Source organism: the organism of the source record quoted next, unplaced genomic scaffold (assembly GCF_019419815.1).
Source record: "Pyrus x bretschneideri cultivar Hongxiangsu unplaced genomic scaffold, Pyrus_bretschneideri_v1 Contig9, whole genome shotgun sequence".
In the NCBI taxonomy this organism is placed as follows: Eukaryota; Viridiplantae; Streptophyta; class Magnoliopsida; order Rosales; family Rosaceae; genus Pyrus; species Pyrus x bretschneideri.
Genome location: NW_025999831.1, coordinates 687,960 through 702,040, shown reverse-complemented (window position 1 = coordinate 702,040; position 14,081 = coordinate 687,960). Strand labels below are relative to the sequence as shown.

General features: G+C 38.0%; 2 protein-coding genes across 2 annotated transcripts; one reads left to right on the top strand and one right to left on the bottom strand.

The window, feature by feature from the left end:
* Positions 1-1,192: 1,192 nt before the first annotated feature.
* LOC103944299 (ribosome production factor 2 homolog) lies at positions 1,193-4,521 on the top strand. The gene is made up of 6 exons (XM_009354723.3): positions 1,193-1,797; positions 1,942-2,145; positions 3,030-3,275; positions 3,364-3,603; positions 3,689-3,754; positions 3,949-4,521. Exons 1-6 carry the CDS (start codon positions 1,663-1,665, stop codon positions 4,156-4,158), a joined length of 1,101 nt encoding a protein of 366 aa, XP_009352998.2. The 5' UTR covers positions 1,193-1,662; the 3' UTR covers positions 4,159-4,521.
* A 1,334-nt stretch (positions 4,522-5,855) lies between these two features.
* On the bottom strand, positions 5,856-8,841 carry LOC103944300 (heat stress transcription factor A-3). Its single transcript, XM_009354724.3, is given in 5 exon segments — positions 5,856-6,540; positions 6,543-7,080; positions 8,030-8,287; positions 8,289-8,371; positions 8,374-8,841. Coding segments are annotated over 5 exon segments (1,587 nt in total). The 5' UTR covers positions 8,513-8,841; the 3' UTR covers positions 5,856-5,971.
* Positions 8,842-14,081: the final 5,240 nt, after the last annotated feature.

Here is a 14,081-nt window from a genome sequence, read left to right as displayed (position 1 = left end):
GTATGGGAATCGGTCTCAAGTTTTCGACATTTTGATAATCCCCAACAGAATCGAAAAAAATATATATTATTTAATTTTTAAATATATATTTAGAATTTTAATAGCCGTTGAATTCGGTTGAGATGTAATCTCAACCGTTGAATCTTATCAAACCTACCGAAGAACAAAACTATTCACTCTCAACTCAAACCTTGCTCAGCGTCACGACATTCCTCGCCGATTTCTCTCTCCGTTTTCGAATCCGGCCACACAAGTGACTCACTTGAGTCACCAATCACCTCTGTGATCTCTAATCTCTCTCTAAGTCTCTCTCGACTTCTTGTCCTGAAAATTCCGGTTTGGGAATCGGGACAAGAATTTCGGTTCGGTAACTCATACCGAACAATAATGCACATAAATTTTGTATATTATATATGTATTTTTAAAATACTATTGAAAAACAAAAATTATAATATTTAAATAAATATTAAAATTTTAAAAAGGTCGAATTTTTCAAACTTTCTTTAATGTCGAATAATATGCGCACGTATTTTTTACATATTTTTTGTATTTTACAAACTATGATATTCAAATAAAAGTTTAAGGGATTGTGAGCAAGTTATAAACTTATAGAAATTCATGGATTTTGTGAGGACTTTATTTTGAATTTTAGTGTATTCTCATGGATTCTCATGAACTTTTTAATGGCTTATTTAACATGGCATTTCCACTGGTTTTAGGTTTTCAACATTCAAAATAATGAATAATGAACTTTTAATGGCCATTTCAACTAGTTTTAAATTTTAATATTCAAATAATGAACTTTTTAATGGCTTATTTAATAGGCATTTCCACTAGTTTTAAATATTCAATATTCAAAATAATGATGAGTCATCATGTGTGATGTTAGTGGTGATGGTCATGATAAGGGGCAACGATGGTGGAGACAACGGTGGTTTCAGTGGCGGTGAAGGCATGGTGGCAATGGCGGTGGGGTATTAACGCATGTACAAATTTTTGGGGAAACATTTAGGCAGCGTATAACCATTTTATTTGGTAATCAAGGAGCACTCTCATGTGTAAGTATGTGTAACTTGTATAAGGTGAAGAAATTATATTGTGTAATAGTTTTTTTTTTTTTATATATACCTGGTTACATTTAACATTTGCCGCTAAGATGACACACGTCAAATTACAATAGTTGTACGTAATATCTTTAGTATAATTTCAATATTTTAAAAGCTTGAGTTATATTGAAATAGAAAAGACAACATTAACTACCTATATTGGATGACAGAAAAATCGAATTTAGAACCTTAGGCTCGTATGCAAAAAATAAATACTCTTAATCTACATAACGACACGTTCTTTATGTAACACCTACGAGGCTACAAAGGAAATTCTCGCTCTCACATTTTATTTTTTCATGAGTGAACGATTGAGATTCGACAGAAAGAGAAAGGGAAAGAGAAAAGAGATTGGGCTTAAGATGGGTTACAAATGATGGGCCGAAGAAGGCCGAGTAAAGCAGCAAATTTTCCGAGTCCATACGAGCCCACAAAACCCTAATGACATCATATCAGGGTCCACAGTCGTCACCGTCGGTTTGGAATAAAACCCTAGCTTCCCTTCCAAAGTCCTGCAACTGTATTTCTCAGAGGGTTTTACATTTTGCAGTCAACCATGTTGCCTGTGAAAACTGCCCAGAAAGGAAAGGCCACAAGAGAGCCAGAGGGTTCGCAGCCAACCTGGTTGCAAGTGAGAACTCCCAAGAGTGGAAAGGCCAGAAGAGAGCTAGAGAAACGTGCCCCCAAGATCGTAAGTTCCTCACATCTGTTTGTTTCTCGGGAAAATTTGTTCTTTTCTCATGGCTAAAAGCAAAAGTTCAGATTTTTTAACTTGAGTATTGGTTTTTTCGATTTTTTTATTGATTTTTCAATTGGGTTTTGTATGATTTTAAAGGTTGAGACGGGGAAGAAGACGTTGATTCTTCACGGTAGGAAGACGAGTAGTGTGATTAATTCTGCGTTATCGGACCTTTACCATTTGAAGAAGGACAGTGCTGTGAAATTCAGCCGCAGGAATGAAGATATTAACCCTTTTGAAAGTGGGGGTGATACTTCCCTTGAGTTCTTCTCTCACAAAACCGATTGCAGCATTTTCGTCGTAAGTATAAAACTACTTCAGCATTTTGCTTCTCCAATAATTTGATTTCATGTGAGCTTGGTATGAAAAATAAATAAATATATATGTGTGTGTGTGTGTGTGTGTGTGTGAATAAATAAACATATAGATATATGTGTGTGTGTGTTGTGCAACTGTTTTCCGTTTCGGATTTGAAAGGTTATTTGGATTTCGATAGTGTTGCAGCATTTGCTTAGTTTTACAGGATTTATTGCTAGCATTGATGAACGTTTTGGAAGATGTTTGGTTGTTTTCTGTTATTTCTTTGAGTTGCTCATTAGAATGAATGCGTTTCTGGTAGAAATCTTTGGTTTCAATTTGTTACTATTCTTTCAATGTTCTGGAAATCTTTGATTTTTTTCAGTTTATGTTTCTATGATGAACATGCCTCTTTGATCCTGTTGTGGCATTTGCAATGGATTTGGTAGGTGACAAACTAGTTTAGTTATATGTTTGGACATTGCAGACGCAGAATTCGTAACACAGAATAACTAAAAGCAGCTCACAACCAATGAAAGTATTTGTATTTATTTCTATCTATCATCCTTCATTTTGGAATGCCAAGGATGCTCGTTGCCCTCTTGTTAGTCCCATTTTACCTTTTTAGTTTTGATGTGGACTTTATCTTAAATGCAAGCCTATATCTTGAATTTTTTATATTCCAACTACATCTACTCATTTTTCAAAATGTATGCATGATGATCGATGTTTATCCCATTTTCTGAACTGAGTTCTTGACTCGCCCTATTTAGAATGCTGAGCCCCTGTGCTGCCTAAATAAGATCAGGCACTGTATCTTATGTTTGTGTTTATTTCCCGATTTCTCAAATGTAATTTTGAAGTTGTTAATTGCTCTTATATTGCAGTTTGGCTCTCACTCAAAGAAGCGGCCTGACAATCTTGTCATAGGGAGAACTTATGATCACCATATATATGATCTTGTAGAGGTTGGTGTTGAAAACTATAAACCATTGGAATCGTTTACATATGACAAGAAACTAGCACCACGGGTGGGGACGAAACCTTTCATTTGCTTTATTGGAGAAGGATTTGAAAGCGCAGGAGAGCTGCAACATTTGAAGGAAGTTTTGCTTGATCTGTTGCGAGGAGAGGTTTATCTCTGCTGCCATTTTGTTGCACGTTACTCGTTTTTGAATTTAGTGAGGGATATTAATATATGCATAAAAATGACATGTGCAGGTTGTAGAGAAATTAAATCTTGCCGGTTTAGATCGTGTATATGTATGTACAGCTATATCTTCTAAAAAAGTGGTTCTTACTCAATGTGCACTGCGACTTAAAAAATCTGGCACAGTAGTTCCACGGATAGAGCTAATTGAAGTTGGCCCCTCCATGGATTTAGTAGTTCGTCGGCATCGCCTTCCTAATGAAAGCCTAAGGAAAGAAGCAATGAGAGAAGGCAAAAATCAGCCTAAGAAGGTTGAAATACTAAATCTCCTTCTGATTTCTCTGGTTTCTTTTGCATGTAACATGTCTGTAACGCAATTCCTCTTATTACTTCCAGGACAAGAATATTAAACAGGACCTACTGCGGGGCAAGGTTGGGAAAATCAACATCCCAGATCAAAAGGTAAACGGCGAACATAGATTATTTCACTATAGCAGTTGTTCTGTGGTCTAGAGGGCGAGTGTTAGTTTACATGACCTGAACCATTTCTTCTCTACTTGCGTCTTTTTCTACTGTACATTTTGTCCAGTACGCTGATGTTAAGCATGTCTAACTAATATTTCTTTATCATTTTTGTTGACAAACTCTGTGTTTAGATTGGAGATACGGTGTATTATCACACAAAGGTTGGTGATACATTTGTGCCTAGCAAAACGAAGGGAGTTAAAAGGGAGCGACGCGAAGCTAGAATGAAACACGAGGGTAATGAGCGTACACCAAAGGTTCAAGACATGCTAGAGCCCAAGAAAGCAAAAAAACTTAAAAGGGAGCGCCATGATCCTACAACAACCAAGTATGCCGAGTGAGTCTTCAGACAAACGGACTCTGCAGGGGTTTAAGTTGAGTTACTCCCTTGCTACTAACAGACTTTGGCTTTTCGGCCAGTGCTTGCAAGGATTAGAGTCAGCAGGTGTAATGGATCTCCACGGAGCTCGGGATTTTTGTTCTTCCATATTTCACAGATCTAGCTTATATAATTAGTTGCATTCCCAGCATGAGTTATATCTGTTGTATTCCTTCTGCTTCAATAGCCTCTTCCGTCTCCGCGAGTTAAAATTAGTTACTGCGTCAGCAATTTGTTGCCTGAAAGGCTCTGTTATTCGACATTCCAATGTCAAGATTGGCTTTATGTTATGTACTGTTGTCTCTTTCTTTAGTTATATTTCTGAGAGTTTGCTTGCCACATTTAACTAAATATGACTTAATTCAATTCTTCAAGTAATAGCAGATACAATTCTGATCAACTTTTGCCATCTCTGATGCTAAGGACTCCTTTTTCAGAGTTGAACTAAATAAAAGCACAAAATATACAACTTTTCTAAAATAGTCGAGTAGTAGGGATGCAATTCGGGTGGGTTGGGAGGTTTAGATGGTCAACTCAATCCTAATCCGAAATTCATAATTCAAGCTTGGGTTGACTTCGAGTTCATGTTGGTTTATCCGGGTATAAATTGGGTTTGGGCTTACAAAGGTTTGGTTCAAGTTTGCCTAACTCTATCAAGTTTAATATTGTATTACATTATTAAAATATGCAAAGTTGAAATTAATTACAAGACAACACCAAAGTTTTAACCAAAAGAAACATAAAAGCAACACTATCATTCATTGTTCAAATAGAAACCAGAAATCAAATTTCAAGTATAGCCCTCTCAATATAATATGAAATGTGATAAGGTAAATATCTGCACGAGCTATTTAAGATAAAAATCGAGTGGAATTTGGGTTGACATGGGCCCAACACAATAAATGATCAGTAGAGGTCGGATTGGATTTGAGCAGGTTATTACTTCATTCTAACCAGCCCAATCAAGTTTAAAATCGGATTGGGCATAGGCTGATTCGGACGCTATCCAATTGTATGAAAAATTGATGGTCAAGATTGAACTAGCCGGTAGTCCGGACTACCAAAGATGAACCCAAAAATATAAAGTACCTTAAGATGACAGTGGACGTCTGAATCTTTGATTTAGCCTAATCTTAACCCATTTCGCCGGCTTCAAGTTTGAACGTTCGCTAATCTTCTTCTCCCTGTTTTTGAGAAGGCTGGCAGTTCTTCAAAGCAACTCTTCGCTAATGTAATGCACCTCAATGCTTCTTCGGTGTTTGTATTCGCACACCAACTGGAGAAATCCAGTCCAAAAAATTGTAAACGTTAAAAGTTGGGAGACCAACGAGAAGATGAATGATCTCAACAGATTGGCCTACTAATTTCTGTACCTGTTAAACTCAAACAGTTTACCTTTCTGGAATTTCACGAGCTCAGAAGGGCAAAATCCAATACGGACGACCCCGTTTCCCAGCGGAAGCGATGCTACCTTTCCAGAGGATAAAGACCTGCAGTTTCACAGCTCTATTATTTGTTAGCAACAGAACTTTGAGATTAATGGAGCCTACAACTAGAAGGAATGCAACCTACAAAATAGGTGAGAACAGAGTTGGGAAAAGAACAAATATCAGGACGGACGGAAATCGAAGATTTAAGGAATAAAAGCGGATGATTAAGAAAGAGTAAGACTTTGTTATCAAATTAATATATTCATTAATAAACCGTCCATATAATAGACCCCTGACCCCTGCAACTTAAAATGACTAGGATCCGAAAGGGCAGCAAATGCAGCCCTACGGATCAGTAGTTTTAGATGCAGACTGGACACCTTGACTCTGAGGCTCATCAAATGCAGATTCATGGGCTGGCCACTTATTGATTCCCAACCCTCCTGCCTCTTGCAGGGGATCGATATCCCAGACATCTAACAATCCACCCGTCACTCCCACCTCTGGCACATCATAGTTGACTGGATTACCCCATAACTCATTCATAGAAGTTGACATACCGGCACTGACATCAAAATCCATGCTCCATATGTCTTCTTGTTTAATCATGCTCTCCAACCCTGGAGAAAACAGTTCTGGAAAAGTCCTGTCCTTCAACAAACCTTCCTCGAAAGAGACATAATGCTCGGGATTAGCCTCTTGTTGTGGGCTTAGAACACTCTTCCCTTTGAAAAAAGGATCTTCAGTTACCATGCTTGATGCCCCTTCGCCTTCTTGCTCTGGTGTTTGAAGAAATCCTTGTGTGATTGCTAATTCATCTAGTGCAGCGTCCACAAATTGGAATGCCGTGCTTTCAGCATCCAAACCCAGTTTTCCTGTCGTAACTTGTGAAGGATAATGAGGAGATTGTTCAAAGGAACTGGATTTGAATCCGGCGCTGTAGAGGATATGGTTTGGTTTCTCCAAGCAGGCTGGTACTTCACAATCTGGCCTTCCATATCTGAATCTGACTTACTGAGTTCATGCTGCTGATGCTTAACAAATTTCCTCCTCACCCTTGAAGAGCCTCTGTCTTTCTGTCCAGTCTTTTGTTGAAGTCGGGCCACGAATGCCGGGTTCTGAAGCATCTTGGCCAAGAAAGAAACCATCTGCTTCTGTCTCTGCTCCGCAGACTGAAGCCTCTGATTCACTACCTTCATACGGTCAACTGTGCCCCGCTGCTGCTGCTGCAATTCAACAACCTCCTGCATTAACATACTCCTCTCTTTCTGCAATGTCTCTATCTCACCTTCGACTCCAGACTTCCCTGCTTCCGCAGAAGGCCCAGTAAAGCTCCCAACTTGCAGAGACTGAGGTGACTTGCGCCTCTGGATCCTCTTCAACAAATGTCTTTTGCCCTTCTGAAAAGCTTCATTCGCAAACTCCCACTTATCTGTGTCAACCTTGCGAAAACCCTGAATGCAAGACCCAAAATAATTAAAAAAAAAGGAATGGGAAAGCGATATAACAGAAATCAAAAGATATATACAATCATTCAAGTAGCAATCTAATCATCACAGAAGACAATGTGAGGCCATCAACTTTCATGCATATGAAGAACTGAACCTTGCTTACAATCTGTAAATCACATCAAAAACAGTAAGAGAAATTTATTGGGGTAATATATACTTGTATAATAACAGATTTCGAAGGGAACCCAAATTCTAACTGACGGACTCCCCTCTACAGTACATACTCAAGAGGGGAAGATGTTCTTCTCGTAGAAGCCTCCGATCCTAACTACTAAATAAATAAAAGAACAACCTCTAGCATTTCCATTTAGATTCACTATTCTAAGCTTCATGATTAAAGACAATCCTAAAAAACATCTTATATTATCCAGAGAGATGAGATGATTACATGCCCATTAAAGTAGAACCACATCATCATCATATCATCAACAACATCAATCATCATCAGCATCAACAACATCATAAACATCATCATCATCATCAAGAACAACAAAAGCAGCAATTCATTTCTTCTGTCACTTCACCTGCGTAAACTATTGGAAACCGGAAAACAAATTGCCAAGCTTTTCATCGAAGAAACCTTTTTCTCACAAAAGAATCCTTTTATTATTTCATTTTGGTCAATTACATATGAACCTCTACACATACAACAAATTGGGAGTTAAGAATACAACACCAGCTCCTACAGAATCTTACATCGCGAGCTTAATACAAATACTAATCGCCTCAGCTACATCTATACAGAATTAACTTCATCAAACCCAATTCAGACAACAAACAAAAAATCTAAAACACAGAAAGAAAAACAAATTAAAAAATTAAAGGACAAGAAAAAAAAATTACATACAGATCACAGCAGCTAATACAGGCTGTGTTACTGCAAAATACCCACATAAGTATTAAGCTGCCGCACAAAACTTGAGAAATTGTTGTGCTTGAAGTTCCTCGGTAAGATGAATCTGGAAAACTCCGATGGGTCCCACACCACGAAGCTGCGGCCGCCGGAGCCCCACGATATGATCGAATCCAGCGAGGGGTCCTCGACCAAATCGAAAGTCTTGGACAGAAACGGAGGCACCAGAGTGACCTGCAGACATTCCAGTGGCTGCGGCGGAACAACCACGTCCTCCGCACCACCGCCGCCCATAGACGGACGTTGGAATTGAAACTTTTTCAGTGAAGTTAAAAGCCCCCAATGGTTTTACAGAAGAGAAGGCTTCGAACTCCATTACAGAGAAGTGAACGAAGGAATCGGCTGAGAACCCAGTAACGGTTCCGACACTTCGAGTCGAAATTCCGATAACCCAATTGATTCCGGGTCGAATTCAGCTGAAGTGGGTGGAGACTTTGGGTGGCTCTTGTCTTTTGGGCTCATAGAACGAAATTCTCACTCTTTGTTAATGGCAGTGAACTGGGTAAGACAGAGAGAGAGAGAGAGAGAGGGAGGGAAGGTGGGTGTGGTGGGTGAAAAATGGCGGTTTGGGGAGCTTGGGAGTGGGTATATAAGGGGCTCGAATAGTTACGCCGACTAGGTGTTCGATAAAAATCCTGAAAGTTCGGTCAAAGGCGGTGGAGGTTTTTCTACTGTACCAGTCGCCTTCTTGGTCATCCCAGCTCCGATCCATGTGGGGCTCCCTGAAATTTGAGAGCGTTTCAGCACCGACCTAGTGAGAGAGAGAGAGAGAGAGAGAGAGAGAGAGAAAGGGAGAGAGTTTCCAGGGTGTGACGATTGTTTTGAAAAACAGTTATGGTGGTTGTACTTTGAAAGGGGCCCACTGGGCTGGAGATATTTTTGTCTCTTGATATTCTGTCCGGACCCCGTGCGTTTTTGAAAGTGATATGGTGGATCGCCGTGTAATACTTGGGGATGAAGGTAGCGGGGAGGACCAATCAGGACACGCCATTTGGTAAGGTGTTAGAGTTGGGGACGCGGGTTCAACGCGTGATTAGCGTGTCTACGTCCTACTGGCTGATTTAAGAAATGTATAATTATTTTCTTCGTCACAAAAATGATGTTTGAAATTTGCATAACTCTTCATTTGGTCTCTAAGATTTGAAGCAAATAGAACTAATCTTTGAGTTTGCCTATCATCAATTATTTTGACCATTTCATGAAAAATCTTCATTAAATAAGGCTAAAATAAAAAAAATACTCTAATTTTTGTCAAATCATTTGACCCATTGTTTATTAAATTGAGAGTATTTTTGTCTTTTTATCCTTATTTAATATAATTTTTCATGAAAGTACTAAAATAATTGATAGTTGACAAATTCATGAACTACTTCTATTGATTTCAAATCACATGGACCAAAATGATGAGTTATATTAATCTTATGGATCATTTTGGCTAAAAATTCTAATTAATAATAAAATATTTGTAGCTCAGTTGGTTATGCATGCTAATCAAGTATTTAACTAATTAAAGGGTGTAAATTACTTAATTTAAAGATGAACAATGTTTGGCTACTTAACAATAAGTAGGAACAATGATTATGATAAACCTTGCATATTTTAAATTACTTTGTAAATATCATCTTTGCCAAAAAAATAATAATTAAAACTATAATCGTTTAGTCAATCAACTATAGCAAATAGATAGACAATTCTTAGGTTTTTACCATATTTGTTCATCTATTTTTATACAGCTCAATGACTAAGTGACCTTAGTTTAATTGATTTTTTGCAAAAAATAATCTTTGCATTATTATATGAATGTTTCTTATCATAACACGATATCCAATGAAGCGGACATCAAAGAGTTTTGAGTATGAGCTCTAAAAGGATTAAATAGAGAATTTTTTTTCTTTATATCTAATCAATATCATAGTGATATGACCGATGTGTTATGGGTCGGAAAATTTCCCTATTTTCTAATTGTTGTAATAGTTTCACTACTTAATTATACAGTTTGTGGTATTCTTTTTCACTTATTAGTTAGAGGTCTTAAGTTCGATTCTCGTCAAATGTAAATTGTTATGTCTGGTCCATTGTGAGGCTCCCAGTCTCCCACTTCTTTAGTTAGATAATATCGTTTGTTCATTGAAAAATTATTGTAATAGTTTCAAAGTTACACTTAATAATAATAATAATTAAAAGAAAATCTAATTCAATCTTTTATGCCGGATCTTGCCCAAAAAGGAAAAAAAAAAGGGAAGGAAAGCGACTTTTTGTTTGAAATTTAATTGCTGTAGCACACTAATCACATGTATGCCATTGCCAACTTGGACACAGTTGTCACATGAATGCCAACTTAGACTTACTTGTCACACGAATGCCAACTCAGGCTGCAATTTACAAACTGGTTAAAATTAAATACTTAGTGCTTAAAATATCATTTACAAGACAAAAATAAGGGTCCAAAATCTTAATATTATAATCATTTTTCAAATTTTATAATATGATAAATCTCAGTTTATTACCTTCAAATTTCGTGATTTTTAACATTTAGTACATAAAGTTTGTTTCGTCTCATAGTCATACGTCAAGTGTTAATTTTGGAACAGTTTTATACATCTATTAGTCTGATTGTTAAATCTTCTGTTAACTGATGACGTGACGCTGATATAGATAATGACTGGGTGCCACGTGTCATCAAGGATCCATGTAGAAATTAAAAATTCAAAAAAAAAAAAAAACCAAAATTTCAATAAAACCAAAAGATTTAAAAAATTAAAAAATAAACAAATAAACAAATGAAAAATGACCTAGGCGGAGCTTCCCATTCCTCCACCCGCACCAACGCTTTTTCTTCTTCTCTTCGACAACCACCAAAGCTGATCTGAAAATCAGCACCACCACGGCCTGGGTTCTCTCTCTTTCTTCTCTGTCGACAACAACAACGGGGCATTCATCGCGGAGATTCCAAACCAGAGTAGAAAGCCATAGCCCATAGGTCTCTGGACATTTGCAACTTAAAAAAAAAAAAGGAGATCTCTATAGGTCTCTGGACATTTGCAACTAAAAAAAAAAAGGAGATGGTGCAGATTCGCGCCCAAGCATCATCTCTGGTCTGCGTGATCTTCATCAGCGAGGTCAGGGCCTTCTCGATTTCGAACACAGGGAGACCGAGTCGGTTGGGTTGGGTTGGGTATGGAAGGATTAGGGGAGGGATTGGACGGGTTGGGTATGGCGGGACTAGGGGAGGGATGGGTCGGGTTGGGAGAACGACGAGTGCGAGTGGGGAGAGGGACGGAGGAGGGAAATCGAGTTGGCGAGGACGAAGGAGGAAGAAGGGGTCTGGGCGATGGGGAAACCTTGAAGCACATCTCCAGATAAGTGATTCTCCTGCAGAGCAACCACCTGTAAATTTGGTAACTCGAAAATTTGAACCGACAACTCCCCGGAAAGCTTCTGCTTACTCAAATCCAGTGTTTCAAGCTTCACCAAATCACCAACGCTGGCAGGAACGCTCCCCGAAAACCCGCAATTGCTCAAATTCAAAACCTGCAAGCTCTTCAAATCTCCAACATTAATAATCTCACCAGAAAATCTGTTGTTACTCATATTCAAACTAGTCAAGTTGCTTAGTTGCATCATGAGCTCATCTGGAACTTTCCCGGTCAGATTGTTGTTGCTCAAATTCAAGGATTCGAGCTGCGAAAGTGCTCCTAAACTCGCTGGAATGTCACCGGAGAATAAATTCCTACCCAAAGACAACACCTTCAAGCTCCTCATTCCTCCCAAAAACACAGGAACTTGACCCAAAAATCTGTTTCCTTCAACATCAAGGACATGTAACAAACTAGTTCCGATTTAGGTTTAGTTTTTTTAACTTTTTTGAATTTTTTAATTTTTTTAAATCTTTTGGTTTTTTTTGAATTTTTGGTTTTATTTTTTTTTGAATTTTTAATTTTCACATGACGTCCGGTCATTGTCAACATGGACATCACATCATCCGTTAATGGGAGACTTCGTCAGACTAACGGATGTATGAGACTGTCCCAAAATTAACAATTTAGGTATAACTTTTGGACGAAAAAAACTTTATATACTCAATATTGAAAACCAAAAAACTTGAGAGTAGTAAACTGAAACTTACCCTTTATAATATTACTTTGGTCAGGTACATCGAATATGTCACACAATTCAACAAGCAAAAAGCAAAGCTTGAATATAATAAACACTCTACATTTATTAAAAAATGGTAATGGAATTCGATTTGTAAACTTTTTAGGTTGAGTTAAGAACATCTGGGTTAAAATCTGAATTTTTTAACCCAAAAAATTTATAAACGAAAAATAATTTTTTTTGCTTCAATCTTTTTGAACTAAATTTTTAACACGAGATTATTAAAAAATAATTTTAAAATAATTTTTTTCTTAAATTAACTTTTAAAAAATAAATAAATTATGTAGACTATCTTAATTTTAGGCTTAGTATATTAACACCCCACAATTGTTGAATAAACCCCACATACTTAATAGACCCCACATTTGCTTTTTCACTTAAAAATTATCTTAATGCACCTCACATACTTCCCCATAATACCCCACACCTCACATTCTCAATATACACCTTATATTTTCTTCATACTGTAGACATCGAAATTTCAGTAAAATAAATGTTAACCAATGTATTAAAATTACAACATTTATTTACTTCACCAACCTCACACACTTACTTCACCTACAACATCCACTTACTTCACCTACAACCTCCACTCACTTCACCTACAACCTCCACTCACTTCACCTACATCATCCGCTCACTTCACCAAAAAAATGGATGGTGGTGATTCACTCTCAAAGCCTATAAATAGGCTTCTCCATCAAGAGGAATAGACACACACCAAAAACCAATTCACAAAGACACCAATTCATAAATACATTTCTCTACTCCCAAAATGGAAGAGAATACTCCCCACACATCCAAAACCCTTGAAGCTTTGAAACTCTAAAGCTCTCAAGCATCCAACCCCCAAATTCCCAAGAATCCCGAAGAATGGAGAAATCACTCTTCATTCTTCGTCAAATCCTCCTTCAAGATCAAGCCCCGATGGCCCTTGAAGAACTTCCACCAACTCAAGATCAAGCCTCGACGGCCCTTGAAGAAAGTGTTCATCGTTCATCCTAAGATCAAGCCCCAACGGCCCTTTGGATCAACAGCACAAACAAATCCACACATCTATTCTTTAAGATCAAGCCCAAAAGCCCTTGAAGAAAACCATCTATTCTTCAAGATCAAGCCCAAAAGCCCTTGAAGAAAACCAACTGTTCATTCAAGATCAAGCCTCGACGGCCCTTGAAGAAAACCAACCGTTCTTCAAGATCAAGCCCAAAAGCCCTTGAAGATCCGCTCATCCATCAATATTCAAGATCAAGCCCAAAAGCCCTTGAAGAAACTTCCATCAACCTTCAAGATCCAAGATCAAAGCCATGAAGGCCCTTGAAGAAAGTGTTCATCATTCATCATCCGTTCATCCTAAGATCAAGCCCCAACGGCCCTTTGGATCAACAACCTCAACAAACCCATACACCCATTCTTCAAGATCAAGCCCAACGCCCCTTGAAGATCCATTCATCAACTGTTCATCCTTAGATCAAGCCCCGACGGCCCCTTGGATCAACAAACAAATCCACACATCTATTCTTCAAGATCAAGCCCAAAAGCCCTTGAAGAAAACCAACTGTTCATTCAAGATCAAGCCTCGACGGCCCTTGAAGAAAACCAACCGTTCTTCAAGATCAAGCCCAAAAGCCCTTGAAGATCCGTTCATCCATCAACATTCAAGATCAAGCCCCGAAGGCCCTTGAAGAAACTTCCATCAACCTTCAAGATCAAAGCCACGAAGGCCCTTGAAGAAACTTACAACTGTTCATCCAAGATCAAGCCTCGACGGCCCTTGGATCAACAAATCTACATCTTACGGAGATTGAATCAGAGGACCAAATTTAAGAGATCGTAACCCCAAAATTAATTAACACAAAAATATTATTTTTGTACA